Source organism: Styela clava, chromosome 3, assembly GCF_964204865.1.
Source record: "Styela clava chromosome 3, kaStyClav1.hap1.2, whole genome shotgun sequence".
NCBI lineage: Eukaryota > Metazoa > Chordata > Ascidiacea > Stolidobranchia > Styelidae > Styela > Styela clava.
In genome coordinates, this window is record NC_135252.1 from 21,994,362 (window position 1) to 22,010,272 (window position 15,911).

Consider the following 15,911-nt stretch of genomic DNA (forward strand, 5'->3'; position numbering starts at 1 on the left):
ACGGAATTAACTATTCTCAACAACGAAGCGGTAAATTTAAATTATAAAGCGGCAATCATTTTGGACAACCTATCAACCCGAATGTTGAAATAATTTTGGAATGTGATAAGTACCACGCGGTACGTCCACGGGTTATTTCACAGCTGTGTTTCATGTCCCTGTAGTTTTCTGCTGAATCGGCAAAACCAAAGGGTCATGATTCACCTACTTTATCTCGGTGGCGGTGGCCGTGTTTTCTCTTTTAAGTAACGATAACCGGCCTACGATTAAATATCATGATTGGCAGACCCATAAGAACCAAATATAGGTTTAACACAAATTATGTTTGAGAAGACTAATGCGAAAAATAAGCAGGCCACATAGAAATAAAATAAACATGCTTTCTCAATAAGGCGCCCCCCCCCCCAAAAAAAAATAAATCAAGCCAAAATTGGGTCTAGAAAAGCGACTTATTAGCCGGGAAATACGGTGATTGTCGATTTTTCGACTAATGGAAATGATTTTGTGAATTAAAAGACGAATGTCGGCAGTGTCCACCAACGCAAACGTGCAAATGTGTCGCAACACTATGCGACGTACATTCGCGCTGAATATAAACAATCAAAATGCCGACTCATCGTCATTTAATACGTGAGAAAGCGTAAAAAGTCGTTTGAAGATTCAGGTAAAACGAAACACCATGTTTACGGCGAAAAGTGACTACTATTCGTAATTATTCGGAAATGAGCCAAAAAGGTATTCGAATACCTTGATATTCGAATAATTTCGAATATTCGATTCGTTTTGGACAACCCTGAATTCATTCTACAGAAGTACAGTATGATTGATGAAAATTTGTTCATTTACAGTTCTGGAGATGAGTGGAAGTTGGAAACATTTAGTTATCATCTTCCGATGAACCCACAACACGACTTTCTGGTGGACATTTCCTTCTTATATGCCAGCAGCTTAACCTTTGATAAGAACCTGCAAAGTATGCAGTATCTTCTAGAGACAGGGATGCAACAGGATCAGGAAACAAAAAAATATCTGCTTACAAGTGTGCATTGTGTCAGTGCAATATTTCATGCACGGCAAAAATAAAATATCTGAATCTGTACGCATTACTCCATGTTTCAAAAAAATAACATACACTTAATTTTTATATTTCATTACAATGTATCAGAGTTTTTACTTTAACTCATTTTATATGCACATTCATTTCACTTATTCTTTCACCATTGTATATTTACATTTTTCGATGCAATTGATCCGTCCGACACTGTTTTAGTCTATTTGTATAAATTTTTGGTTCTGTTTTGATGAATAACACTGTTTTCTGGTAGCATCCATCTTATTTTGCATGTATTGTAGCTATATATATCATCATGTATCATCACTGTTCAGTTGTTTTCTTTCATTTGAGTCTTTGTTTTATCATACGAGAGGACGAAAAAAAAGCATTTGTACAAATTGTACTCTGTTTTGATCTGCTCTTTATGGAAAGTAAGGTATGGGTTAGACAGAAAAAGATATTTTTCCTATATTCACAATAGCGTATATATTCTGGTCTCCAAATTTGGTGGCTGTGGCTTCTATAGTTTTCTTGTGAGTAAATCGTTTTCAAGATCAATCGAAACTTTGCGTTTTGATCAATTTCGCTAATATTTACTAAAAGTAAAAACATCAATTAGTTTGACGTAAATTCCAATTCATGAGTGATGTAGCGCTTCTTTAGCTCTTCCAAACGCAACCGAATGCGTGTTCATGGGGTCAGTAGTTCATGTTTGAGTTCGAATTGAAAACATAGCGTATTTAGGGGGTTCAATGCGGGTACAGGTGTGTTTACGTGAATTTGACCTTGGGGCTGCAAGAGTTTTAACCGACCAGCGGTTACGTGAACCACCCCACGGCGGCGAGGAGTCCAGCAAATGGCAATACTCTCGCACATGATCATCCCCGCGTGGGGTTCGAACCTGCGAACCCACGAAGTGTAATCAGAGATGCGGTGGCAGTTATAGTACAAAAAATTGAAGGCGATTTACAGATGTAAGACGGGGCGGTCAATAGATGGAGATATAGAAAGAAGGGCGACGGGGTAGGGAAAGGTGGTAGATAGAGCAAGTAGTAGGCGAAAACACAGGGCTTGATATAATTGAGAAGGGCTCCTGAATAACAGAATACAGTCAGCAGAATGAAATATATAGGGATGAGAATGCAACAAAAAGATATGCAATGGGAGAACGAAAGATGTCTCTACGTAAAATTTTGTTCTTCTTATGACAAAAATTGAAAAAGGAGGCAGTTCAGATTAGGTTTAAGTGCAGAAGAGTTCGTGTTAGTCAAAGATTAGTTTAAAGGGTACGATTGCGGCTAGAATGTAGGCCGCTAATAAATATTGCTGAGATTGACATGACAGTCAGGAATTTGCGGTTCGACATGGTAGTTAATTGCAAGAGTTATGAATAGCGTTGTACAGTCTATAAAATTTATACATGAAAAATCGCCAGGTGGGGCAGAAGGAAAACATTAGTTCCACGAGAAAAATGGGGTGAGGACAGGACGGGCGTGATGCATTCATGTCAAAAGAGCTGCAGAGGTATGAGTAGGTGAAGGAACAATAAATTTGGGGATAAATAGACGTAAGAAAGAAAATTGATTGAAAGATATATACAAAGAGAGGAGTGGGTAAGGCTGATCGTATCGTAGAAGATTTACATATATTTCAATTTTTGGCAAGGAGGATACGTTAATGAAAATCGAAAGAGAGAAGGGAATTTTTATTATTGGCATTTCACAGGAAGTACATTAAATCCAATGTAAAATTCTGTAAATTTTTGTCATAAATTTCTGACATGTTCCATGTTTTCAACGCTTTCACATGCAAATACTTCACACTCATTTGTTAAAAATGCCTTTTCGGAACAGGGAAAATGCAAAATTGCTATTTTGGCTTTCGGGTTTGTTTGCACATATAATTTTTTCTTGTTTGTCCACTATTTTTTCCAGCCCTGAAAGGTTGAAAACAATATAAAATATTCTTAACATTCAATATTTTCAAGATTGTCACTTGTGATATTCATCTGTTATCATTGGCAATAAACCCACATAAAGATAGTCTTGTATATATATTTTGTTTATTACTCATTACATGTTAAAAGGGGAATTAAAACTACAAACCACATGATAATAATAAGAACACGATATATATATATATAAAATTTAAATGAATATTCAGCGTGAACGCCCGTATGGCCGGGCTTCACCTAAATTTAGCAGTTGATTTTCAATACTAAAATTGTTAAGCGTAAATATACGCACTACGTGAATACCAATTTGAATTTATCGTGAAGAGTTAGGTTATAATAATGGTTGTACTATCGTCTTGTTGTATAAAATATTTCAGAAATTTCGTCCATTGGTTCACAACTCGATGAATAGAAAGCAAGCACATGCTACCAAATTGATTTTGGCCAAATAGTTGACAAATATTTTTGACCATACGAAATAATCTTTAAAAAAACAAGCTCTCAAACGTCTTCTAGTGCAAATACGCAAAATCAGTGAAATAGATGTTACCACAAAATGATAAACACATGTATGTTTGCCAACATATTTATTTTAATTTACTGTCGCCATCTGCTGAATTCTCAACCATATGTCAACCCGATGTCATAATAGAAAACAGGCTATTAAGGAAGAACGCCACTTGGAGGATAGTTGATTTTTGGACAAATAATCTACTGGACAAATAAATTAATTTCTACTAACATTTCAACGTCACATCATAATTGGTAGTATATATATTTTAGGCAATACTCGTTATGTGGGAAGCGACGTTGGTGTAGCGGCTATAATATAGTTGAAAATTGCATGATTAACGCCTGGTCCAATTCATACTTCACAAATGCAGAGCGCCAAATGTCGTATAAGATATGCAAGGTCGAATACTTTAGCAGTAGAAATCAGAGATATGCCATATGCGAAACGATGAAAATAAAACAATTTTTTTAATTAACTGCAAGCTCTGCTTTCACGCACTTGACATTGTCACTAATATATTTCAGTCGTGTCCCACTTATCGCGATTCTCACAACTTCACTTATCGGATCTTGATAATTACTGGAGTTGACCATGACATCCACCAGAAGTATACAGAGTTATATACAGTAAACTGTTACAATTTTACAGATCGGAGGAATAGTTTTAAAAACATTTCTTCACCACACAGCCCACTCTTTCTCATTTCTATGTGCATCACCTCTGAATAGCGAACGGCTGGTCTATATTTTCTTGTTCTAAAAGCACCTACATTCCCAATATATATGGGCCCGGAAAATCGGGATGTAATTACGGATGAGTAAATTCAAACCCATTCAAAAAATATTCTGTATTTTGTTTTAAAATTGGAATGATTTGACGTTTCAATTGGATTGCAATACTCATATAATGAGGATTTTAATCAACTCTATCAATGTGAAAATACAACAAAAATTAAATATAATCAGGCAGTTTACCACACATTTCACGTTCACAGATTGCCGAGGTAGTATGAGGTTGTAATGCTTTTATTTTTCCGAAAGCACTAAAATACGAATCAAAAATTAACTATAATCGAGCCGTTTACCACACATTCTATTTCCACAGTTAGCCGAGGTAGGTTAGAGTTGTAATGCTTTTATTTTTTTGTAAGCACGAAAATACCAATCGAAAATTAATTGTGACTGGGCAGTTTACCATACATTTCATGTCGACAGATTGCAGCGGTTTTAAATGCTGGTATCGGTCATGGATTTGAATCTTTTACGCAACAGAAAATCATCCTAGTAAGAACTCGAAGTTTTTAACCATAATTACCAAAATTAGTTGCCAAAAAGAGGCGGAAAGCATATATTATTTTTGGTTTCGTATAACAATTAAGGGATTACACGTAATTTTTACTTTTTCGGACGCTCCAGAAGTGTTGTGCGTACTTGGTGCGCAGTCAAGACAGAGAACTCGTAATAGAACTAAAATGAGGAAAATTGGAATAGAATTACCGCCCAACCCTGACCTGGTACACATACTACATACACATCTTTAAAATTGTCGCAATCATGTGCGGCGCAGCTTGTACAGAATATAACAAACTATCAAAATGTACCTATTTATTTCATTGTCATTACAATACGTGACAAAGCGCAGAAAATCGTTTGAAGATTTTTCTCGAAAACGAAACATCTGTATATCACTTTACCAACCATGTCGGAAGCATTTGATTGCTAATTGAATAGGTATTTAAAGTAATAAATATTATTTAAAAGTATGGGAAGCAATAATTTTCGCGGTGACATTAGAGAAAATATGACGTTTGTGACGATTTAAGGCACGAACACACCTTGTGAAACGTTCTCTTTGAAAAAGAATTAATTAAAATTGGAGCTTGAGCCTGTTGTGGTTTGTTTTGTCTATAAATTTTGTTCTATGTATGTCTACTATTCTTTCTGTCTTTGGATTGCTATGGAAAATATTATAAAGTATATATGACTTTCAAAAACGTCAAGTCGTTGTCCCACGAAGTTGTGGCCGGATCGATTTCGAACTATTAACCGGGTAATTAGCGAAAAGATTTCAGCGATAGTTTATTGTTGACACTGGCCTAACTTAGCGGGTGCTAACCAATATTTGTATTACTAAATATTCATAATACCAACGTTAAACCGGTTCCTATTTCCCTTTAATAGAATATAATTCATGAAGAAATTGTATATTTTATTCAGTAAACACGATATAATTTTAATATAATTTTTTTTTTTATATTTTAAAGTTTTTTACAAACGATAATAATATCACGGTGTATATACAATTAGGCCAGTTGTTGAATCAATTTTCTATTAGGGAGATATATCATAATGAATAGTTTCTTACATAAATTATATTCATTCATTTCTGAAAAATGCGCAAAATTTCAGAACCATCGCGAATTTTTTCAAATTTGGTCTGCGTATTTTTCCATGTCAGCCATTTTCTTTTTCGAATCCTGAATTGGTGGATTCTAAAAAATAAAAACGTTTAAAATTCAAAAAGTTTACTCAGAAAATTATACTGATTGGTAGTTAGGGAGTTAGGAGAAGAACAGAACAAAATAAAGGAAAATAAGTATTACTTGATTATTGTTTATCCAGTCAATTATTTTCTTGCAGATTTCAATTATTTTATTCTTTTCTGTATCCGAAAAATTCAATCTCATTTCCCCCGTAACTGCATGTTTGATGGCGTGAACTGCATCCTCAGGCTTGTGATTTGTTCACTCCGTTCTTTCCATTCGGCATCGTCTTGTTTGAATCTTTTGGCATCTCCTAACTGTATAACATTATATAAAATTATTTTTAGAAAAGTTAATGTAGTGTCTAAAAATATAAAACCCTATTTTAAATACCAGAAAGAGAATTTTTAATTTTAACAATTCTGCTCACGACAGTCACAAACTTGACTTAGATATGCGAGTTGTAATTTGTGCTCGATTGTAGTCAATATATAAACAGAACACCACAAGTAACTCAAATATGCAAGCCACAATGCGTAGAAAAATTATACCAAACATGTCAGCAAAGTACTGCTATTTATTTAGATTTGTAAACTTTTGGATAGCAAGATCGACACACCATTCTTCTGATGTCTTCTTCACTAAGTTTTCCACTTTTATCAATTGTGATTTGAGTTTCTTTTCCCATGCTGAGATTGCGAGAGGTCACAGCAAGAATTCCGCTCTAATCTACGATGAATCACATCTTGAATTTTTCAACACCTTGCAAAGCCGCAGGTATACCTTGACAGAGAACTTATGAGGAATAAATTATTATCCTTCTCCAATATCATATGCATATACATCCATGACCAGAGGCATAAAGATTCAGTCCAGATTCATGTGTAGTCAATGTCATATCAATACACAGCCCATGTTATACGCATATATGCGGCCAATGCCTTATGCATTTACAGTCAACTCCTATTTAAATAAGCCAATAGCATATACATATAGAGCCAATGTCATATTTATAAACTACTGAATTTCATGTAGCGCTAATGCCCTATATGCATATGTGCATAATCTGTCGATATTCTATTTTAAATGAACATTTCTAATGCCCTATGTGCGCATGTGCATAATCGGTCGACGGTATATTTTAAATGTGTATTTGCTGTATATATATATTGATTTAACCATAAACAGTGTGTATATGCATTAATTGAATGAATGCATAATATATATATATATATATATATATATATATATATATATATATATATATATATATATATTTGTCTGTAAATGCCTTTGACATTGGTTGTATATGTATATCACGCAAATGGCTGTATATGTATGTTGAGTTGACTGTATATTTATGGGGAATCGGGGAAGGTCGGGACACATATTTTCTTTTGCATTTTTTTAGTTACATAACAGAGTTGTATCAATTACATTAATTCAGTTCAATTACAATTGCAATTACTCCCCTAAATATTTCAATTACATTACAATTATAATTAGTTCGTGCAGAAAATATCAAATTACAATTACATTACAAATACATTTACAATTACAAGAGAACAATTCTCAAATATATGAACACGTTACACAGAGCGAAGCAGTTTTTAACCTTGACGCTACCGCCACCCTCAAAAAAAATTCGCGTAGCAGGAATTTACAGAATCAAACCAGACAGCCAGTGTTTCGCAAGGATTTAGCCTATTTTATCACAGCTATTTGTGGACTAATTTTTGATTACTACTGTTAAACTACAACTTCCAAGAAGTCAATATGATGATCCACTTATTTGATTCAAACTTAAATTTTCGAAACACAACTGAAAACTAACGAATAGCATTCGAAATCGTAAAATGAGGTATTGTTTACAACCACGACTGAAAATCTGTCCGAGGGTCTTAACGGATGCGGAAAGGCATATTGTTACGATACTTTTTCGCATCTTGCTGATTGGCTAATGTTACGAAATTGAGGTAGGCGATTCTCGGAAAACGTCCCTTGGTAAATAATTTCGCCCTTTCCTTGTTATTGTGGGCCAGATGGAAGGGCGTCGTAGTTTGGTGACCCCTGGTGTAATTAAAAGTGTAATTGAGCCAAAATTTTAGCAAATTAAAGATACATTTACACAGAATGAAAATGCTTCAATTACATTACAATTGCAATTACTTGAAAAACTGTAATTAATCACATCAATTACAATTACAAATTACAACTGATCCAACTCTGCTACATAATCTGCATATTCATTCGACATCGTGGGGCTAATGCATAGAACGGGTAACTATAGTTTATATTCAGCGACTATTAAACTCCCCAGTGAAACACACATTAAAAGGGTTTGAAAAACGTATGCCAAATGTCCCACTGCACATTCGGACACACCCTGGGATAAAATGGGCCAGTCTGTTAAATTCAACGAAATATGCCTAAAAATAAGAAAAAAAGCAGCATCATCATCTAAAAAACTGCGGAACTTCAAATTTGGAGATATTTTTGAAATCAATGTTCAACCACTCGCCCCTCGCTAACATTTTACAGCGGAATGAAGCTAAAAAAATATCAGACAGTGCCTTGTCCTCTTGGAAAACCTAAAGTAGAAAAAAGAAAAAGACTGGGATGGCAAAATTTTAGTTTGAACCTTCAAAACCAATTTCATCTCATTGCTTGCGTAGCTCAACACGGCCACTGTTCGTTTACAGGGATGTTATAACTTGTCGAAATGCAGATTTAAACATCGAACTGCAGACCTGATTCCGGATGTAGTCTGAGAGCTGATTTCCCACTGTGCCCCATTTACCACCGAAGCCCCCTTCCCCTATATGAGTTTGCTGTACATGTATATTTTTAGCTGTATTTGTAAACCATGTCGGAAAAATTCGATTGCTTATTAATGAGGGCTAATTTGTTATTATACTAAATGTTATTAGTTTATTGTTGACGTGCATAACCCTGATCTGACATCGTGGTCGCTAAACAATGTTTCTATTATATTACAAAAGTTTAAAAAAAAGTACCAATCTATATTTAATAGAATTTATTTTACAAAAAAATTTGAATAAACAAAATTATATATAATATAATTTACGATATAATATTATATACGATATAATTTGAATAAACAATATTTGCAAAATTTCAGAACCATCGCTGATCTTTTCAAATATAGGTCTGCATATTTTTTCTAGATCAGCCATTTTCTTTTCCGAATCATGAATTTGTGGATTCCAAAACAAAAAAAACGTTGAAAATGTAACAGTTTTGCTCAAGAAATTATACCGACAAGTTGAAAGAAAGTCTGAAAACAAATATTTCAGTAAAAGTAAGTAAAAGAACAAAATAAAGGACAAGGAAGGTTTAATTCTTACGCGATTATCGTTCATCCAGTTGATTACTTTCTGGCAGATTTTGACTATATTTTTCTTTTCTGTATCTGAAACATTCAGACTTATTTCCCTGGTAACTGCATGTTTGATGGCGTAAACTGAATCCTCGAGCTTGTGAGCTTGTTTACTCCGTTCTTTCCATTTGGCATCGTCTTGTTTCAATCTTTTGGCATCTTCTAACTGTATAAAAAAGAATAAAATGATTTTTAGGAAAGTTAATGCAAAGTCCGAAAATATAACACCCTATTTCAAATATCAGAGAGGAAATATTTAATTTTGACGATTCTGTCCTCTTGAAACGCAAGCAATTTCAACAACTTATTTCATAAGAATTTTTTGATAATGTTAACATTAATGGAGCTTGTATTGGAAAAGTCAAAAATTAGAGCAAAGTGCTGCTGTTTGTTTAGGCTTGTAAAAATTTGCAATAACAAAATGGACACACCATTCGTATAATTTCTTTTTCACTAAGTTTTCCATTCTTTTCAATTGTGATTTGGTTTTCTTTACCAGTTCTGACATTGCGAGAGGTCACTGTAAGAAATCCGTTTTCATCTACGATAAAACACATCTTGAATTTTTCAACTCTTTGCAAAGCCGCAGGTATGCCCTTGACAGAAAACATTCCAAGAAAATGATTATCCTTCGCAGCAGCCCGTTCCCCTCATATATCTTAAATTGTAAATAAAACGGATGAAAATATTTTCGTACATTTGGGTCAAAATTATTCATTCTGTTCACTCACGCTGAACTCCGCTTCTGTTTGATTATCATGCGCTGTCTCACTGATTTGCCATTTTTTTGTTGGTATTTTTGTATTACGTTTCACAACAGTAATCATGTCTACTCCCCTTGCTTCCCATCCAATTGAAAGCGGAACCACGTCACTGATCTCCAACTCTTTTATCTACAATTTTGAATACTAGTAATTTCGTTTGTATTGCTATCTTGCTTGTAAACTCTAACACGCTATTTGTAAATAATTTGATATGCAAAAAAAAATATCATTTTGCAAATGAAAAAACGGGGCGTGAAAAAGTTTTTTCTGAAAAGTTAGTGATAAAATGTATTTTTGGAATGTTTTCAAATTTATCATCATTTGGAAATGTTAATACTTCAATTATATTCCTGATTAACCTCACCTCAGATAATCCATCTTTGGACATGTTAGAAGCCAATGCTGCTGCTCCATAGGCAACTGCTTCATCTGGATTAACAGTTTTGTTGATTTTCTTTTCTCCAAAAAAATCTTGCAACAAATTTCGCACTTTTGGAATTCGTGTAGATCCACCGACAAGCACAACTTTATTTATCTAAATAAACAAGATAGTGAATTTAAAGCATGTTAGAAAAATTCAAACATTGTAAATAGAAAAATCGTGCCCAACTTTTAACAAATCTAGCAAATACAGTCATTAATTAAAATTGAAACCTTAAAAATGTTGATAAAAATTATTTGAATTAAATTAAAGATTTTTTAATATTTCACCACATTATATGAACAAATTCTTTCTTGCAACCCACCTCACTTCTATCCATATCAGCACATATAAGTGTGTCTTTTACAGCCTTGATAGTGTTTTCAAAATAATCACGATTGAGCTCGTCAAACTTTGCCCTACTGATAAAACTTTTGAAGTCGATATGGTTGTGAAGCCCATCTACTTGAACTCTATAATAAAAATTAAAATATTCAATAATCATTATGAATTTTAGTCGCGAAGTGTTTTTTTAACACATTGTTTCACATTATTTGGTTATTCCTCTTTGGTAGTTGATATCTATTGTTTATACAAGAAGGGAGTCAAGAGTGAGAATGGTGGAAAACATTTACATCATCATTTAACCCGTTAGTGTATAGCATTGCTTTCAGCATAGACGTCAAATTTCCGGGTCATATGTAGATCATCCCCTCCCCAAAATATCCAACTGAAGATCCACCGGGGTCGCGCTCTAATCAAGATCCACACCCACTCTCCACCCAGGGGATTTGTAATGAATAAGATCAGATCCTTCCACCCCGGCTTGATCATATGAAGATCTACTGCTGCTCACCCCTTACTTAGATCTTCATATGATTCAAATTTAGTATATTTACGTTGCATTTGTCGTTGTAGACAATCTTTTCTTTGCATTTTCACATGCGATGCGTAATTGATTCATTCCCCGTTTGTTTTGAGACATATCGCATTTATTTTCACGATTGAACTCAGAGGCAAAATGTTCGACCATGCGATTGTCAAAATCATCTCCTGATTAAACAAGTATAATCAAATTGATAAATGATTTGTGTGAATATAAATGTTCCGAGTCTCTGGTAGAATGCAAACAAAACATTTATTATTTTACCTATTATAAGGATTTTAAATTTAACAAGAAGCAAGGTCTTTAATTATGCTTATAGAGCAGGGGGTTTTAACCGGAAGATTCAAATGGAATCTTGTCTTAGTTGAGTATGTATTAACTACTGTAAAATGTAACGTAATTCGTACTCATACTGCATGCTTCGTACTGTTAAGCAGTTGAATTCAAAAATGTACGAGCAAGGATCAACAGTTTGATCCTAGTATGTTATTATCTCCTAAGTGAGTATCGCCGCCTGTTGCCTTGACGTCAAATAATTTGTTTTTGATATCAACGATTGTGACGTCAAAAGTTCCACCTCCCAGGTCAAATATGAGAACTTTCTGCTCCTCGTTGGTCTAAATTTAGTGTTTGACGTTAGAATTTATCTACGATTATGTGAAAAAAAAAGATAAACTACTCCATACGGAGCCCCGAGTCTCGGTGTGAAAATCCTACTGGCTCAGCAATCTATTTGTTTACGTATCAAAATAATGAATTTTATAATTATTTAATAAAGAAGCAATAACGGCATTAATTAAATTTGACAACGGTAGCGTACAAATGTAGCAACATGGCAGTAATGCAAATATGACATTATCTATAGGTTACAATAGATAATTCAACGGATTTTTATATTTAAAAATTTATTGTGGGCTTTCGTAAATAACAGTCAACCTCTTCACGATAACACCAAAAGTTTGAGAATCCTTTTTTAGGTAATACTGGACGTTCTATCTTTTCAAAATTAGTTAATATACATGTAGCTTTCGTATTTTTAGCCCAATCAATGCAACAAAGTAGCTTATTGTTTGGAAACGAAAACTCAAACCTCTTTTTCTAATCCAAATGCGATCGCAGCAGCAGTCGGTTCATTGATCACACGCAGAACGTTGAGTCCAGCTATTCTTCCTGCATCTATGGTTGCGTTGCGTTGAGTATTATTGAAATATGCAGGAACGGTTATTACAGCGTCTGTGATTGTTTCACCATGACGATCTTCAACAGCTGTTTTAAGATATTCGAGAATCATAGCACTGACTTCCTCCGGGGCTAGTATTTTGCGCCGGCCCTGATATTCAATCTGAAATGCACATTGATAATATTTTTTCAATCATACTGGAAACGATCGATCGAAAAGCTATATAGGTTAAATATCTCATTACCGATAAATTGGGCTTATTGTCGTCATCAATCAAAGTGAATCCCCACATCTTCATGTCCGCTTGCACCATTGGATCATCGTATGTACGGCCAATTAACCGCTTGATCTCTGAAAAACAAAACTAATTGGTTCTCTTGCCATTCTAGATATAGCGGTCAACATTTTGAGATGCGAAAATCCTGTGGAAAGTTTATAAGTAAAATCATATTAATAAATTAATTAAAAACTTATCATCATCAAATTTCTTCTTGCTCACTCGCATAACATTTGTCAGCACCAAATTCGAGTGGCTGGAATAAGGGCACTAACAATTTTTCAACTCAATTATCAATCGGTAAATCACGATTAAATTTGCACATTAAAAAAAAAAAAATAAGAAGGTAAAAGAATTTAATAGGCATTATGTTTTATTTATTTCTATAATTCTGATGTATTAAGGATATTTCATCGTGCCATAACGATTTATTCATTAAGCTTCTTTGATGCAAACATTGTCAGATTAGGATTTGTTGTTGTTAATCAATCTATACAATATAATTGTCTAGTTAAATATAAAGGTAACGAACTAACTTACGAAATAAAGTCCTTTCAAAATTGCTTGATACTTCTAGTTTGGCAACATTGCCAATGAGTCTCTCATCGTCTGTAAATGACACCCATGATGGAGTTACGCGTTCTCCCTGGTCGTTGTCTATAATTTCTACCTATATTAATGGAAAAATATTTGGTATTAGGATGCGTGAAGATGATTAAAAATAAAAATATTTTAGATATTTGATCTTGCCCGCTTTATTTTGGATATTTAAATTTTTTTATTTGGAATATTTATGTTTTCATCCACGTATTTTTAGCATGTTTTTTTGAACAAAACATACTTTTGCCTTACTATCTGTTATTTATAGCTTATTGTTAGCTAGTTATTTTGTATATTGTATTTTTGACAAATTCTAAAAAGGGGGCGCGTCTTAAAAAGTTTGAAAATCACTGGTCTAGTTGTCGCGTGAACTTTCGAAGATAAACAAATCTAAATATTTATGTTAATTTATAAAAAAAAATGAACTGAAAAATACCTGAGTCTTCTTATACACAGCAACGCAAGAATTCGATGTACCAAGATCAATTCCAATTACTTCCATTATGAGACGTCCAAGTCGTACTTGTTATGATATCGAGTAACTGTTAAATCTATTTTGGAATGTTAGGAAAGTTGGGGTGTTTTTGATGAAGTAGTAGGTAGCTAATGTCTAATTTAAGGTGTAAACGAAATTTAATTTGATGAAATAAAAAAAATTCCCTCAAGTAGTCAGACAAAAATCAAGAGTATTGCAAATAATTTGGCAGTGCGAAACCCTTTGTTTCCGCTTGTGCTGAGCGAATTTCCATACCCATTTTATAATATGTCTTGACTAGTTAATCAAAAGTGCAAGAAACTACCCCAAAATCCCACTGGAAAGAGTTTTTTGTCGCTTGTTACGAGCAGTATCCAGAGACAGACACGTCACGCTAATTATACCTACGCTATGCCGATTATAAGAGAGAATTTTCAAAAATTTTTGAGATAAAGTTTTCCCACTCTTTGCGCTGCGGTGAGCACGTGATACATAAAACGAGATTACGAGTGCTTTTCTTAACGAGCGTTACGTATCCGTCAGAAAACCCAGACGGAGCTTCGCAAGCCAAGCGAAACGCGAAACAAATCAATGTTATGTGAGAGCTTGTTTATGATGTTTACGATAGCCGCATGGAATCTTTGTTTGTTTATTATATGCGCGGAACGGCTGCGTAACAGCTTCTCGCTCGTTCAAATTACTTCTTATCAAAGTAATGGCAAATTCTTTGTAATTTCTAAGCTTTGAAATACTCACACAAATAAAATTCACCTTGTAGTGAAAAAATAAAAATAAATGTATATATGATGCATTCACCGTGGTTACGAACACTCGGATCAAGCATGGATCATTCATAGTTGGATGCTTAAAATGATTTTTTAGTTTGAGCCGAAATACTTCACAACATGAATATAAACGTAAAATACCATCTTATTGCCACGTTATGACCAAGTATGACAGGTGTTCAAATATATTGGTCATCAGGAAATAAAGAGCAATAAATAGAAAATTAGGTAATAGATGACACTGATTCCACCCATGGGAAAGAACTTTTGACCCCTCCAAGACACTTTTGAAGACATGTTAATTCAAAACAACATTTTTGAATGCTATTTTCATGTTCTTGTTGCTGTGACATTTGACAGAGTGCATTTGAATGCATGAAATGCCGATAATATAGGAAACAATGATAGACATTCTTAGAAAAGCTAAGATATGATAGTACGGAAGCTGATCCATGAAATAAAAAGTAGGCCTACTAATCAAAGAATGCGTCCGAAGTCTCGCGTGACCAACACAATATTTTTCTCTTATACAAGCTTATAAAAAATAGATACTTAGGCCTTAATAAATAATTCTAAATCATATTATTTAATTTTAACGCATTCCGACTCGTTATATACAGGATTGGCCTAAAGTAGGATACAATTCATAAAACTATTTTTGATCAGAAATTGCTGTTAGGCTACTTTCATTTTGGCTCATGCTATAGAATATATTTGAAAGTCACTCTCTAATAGGGCTTTGAATCTATGACATTTGTGATAAAAGGATCTTGCCTCCAGTGCCGATATTAGCGGTGTTTTCTAACCAACTCAGCATGTCGTATAAAAGTAGTGCAGTGCTTGTCAACCGGGTGTATAGAACCTACAGCCCAGGATATACAAAAATTTTTGTTGTGAAGGGTTATCCACATCAAAAAGGTGTACTTGGGGTGTACCAAATGTTATGGGATAGACACTAATACACTATATGCAACTGTCAAATATATTTATAGAAAATTAGAAACTCATCACAAATAAAGCACAACGTATGGGTTTAATTTTATTCGCTGTGTATATTTCCCAGTCTGCTTGCCACAATACCTTTTGTTGCAGTCCGATTAATTTATAGCGCTGCTCATA

At 34.0% G+C, this 15,911-nt stretch overlaps 1 protein-coding gene across 1 annotated transcript; it reads right to left on the reverse strand.

Moving 5' to 3' along the window:
• Positions 1-9,160: 9,160 nt before the first annotated feature.
• On the reverse strand, positions 9,161-14,260 carry LOC144421010 (heat shock cognate 71 kDa protein-like). Its single transcript, XM_078111049.1, has 12 exons — positions 13,969-14,260; positions 13,473-13,602; positions 12,900-13,006; positions 12,566-12,817; positions 11,971-12,092; positions 11,489-11,644; positions 10,915-11,062; positions 10,533-10,703; positions 10,136-10,297; positions 9,836-10,062; positions 9,373-9,570; positions 9,161-9,302 (listed from the first exon to the last, which is right to left on the reverse strand). The coding sequence occupies exons 1-10, from the start codon at positions 14,032-14,034 to the stop codon at positions 9,946-9,948; spliced, it is 1,431 nt and encodes a 476-aa protein (XP_077967175.1). The 5' UTR covers positions 14,035-14,260; the 3' UTR covers positions 9,161-9,302; positions 9,373-9,570; positions 9,836-9,945.
• Positions 14,261-15,911: the final 1,651 nt, after the last annotated feature.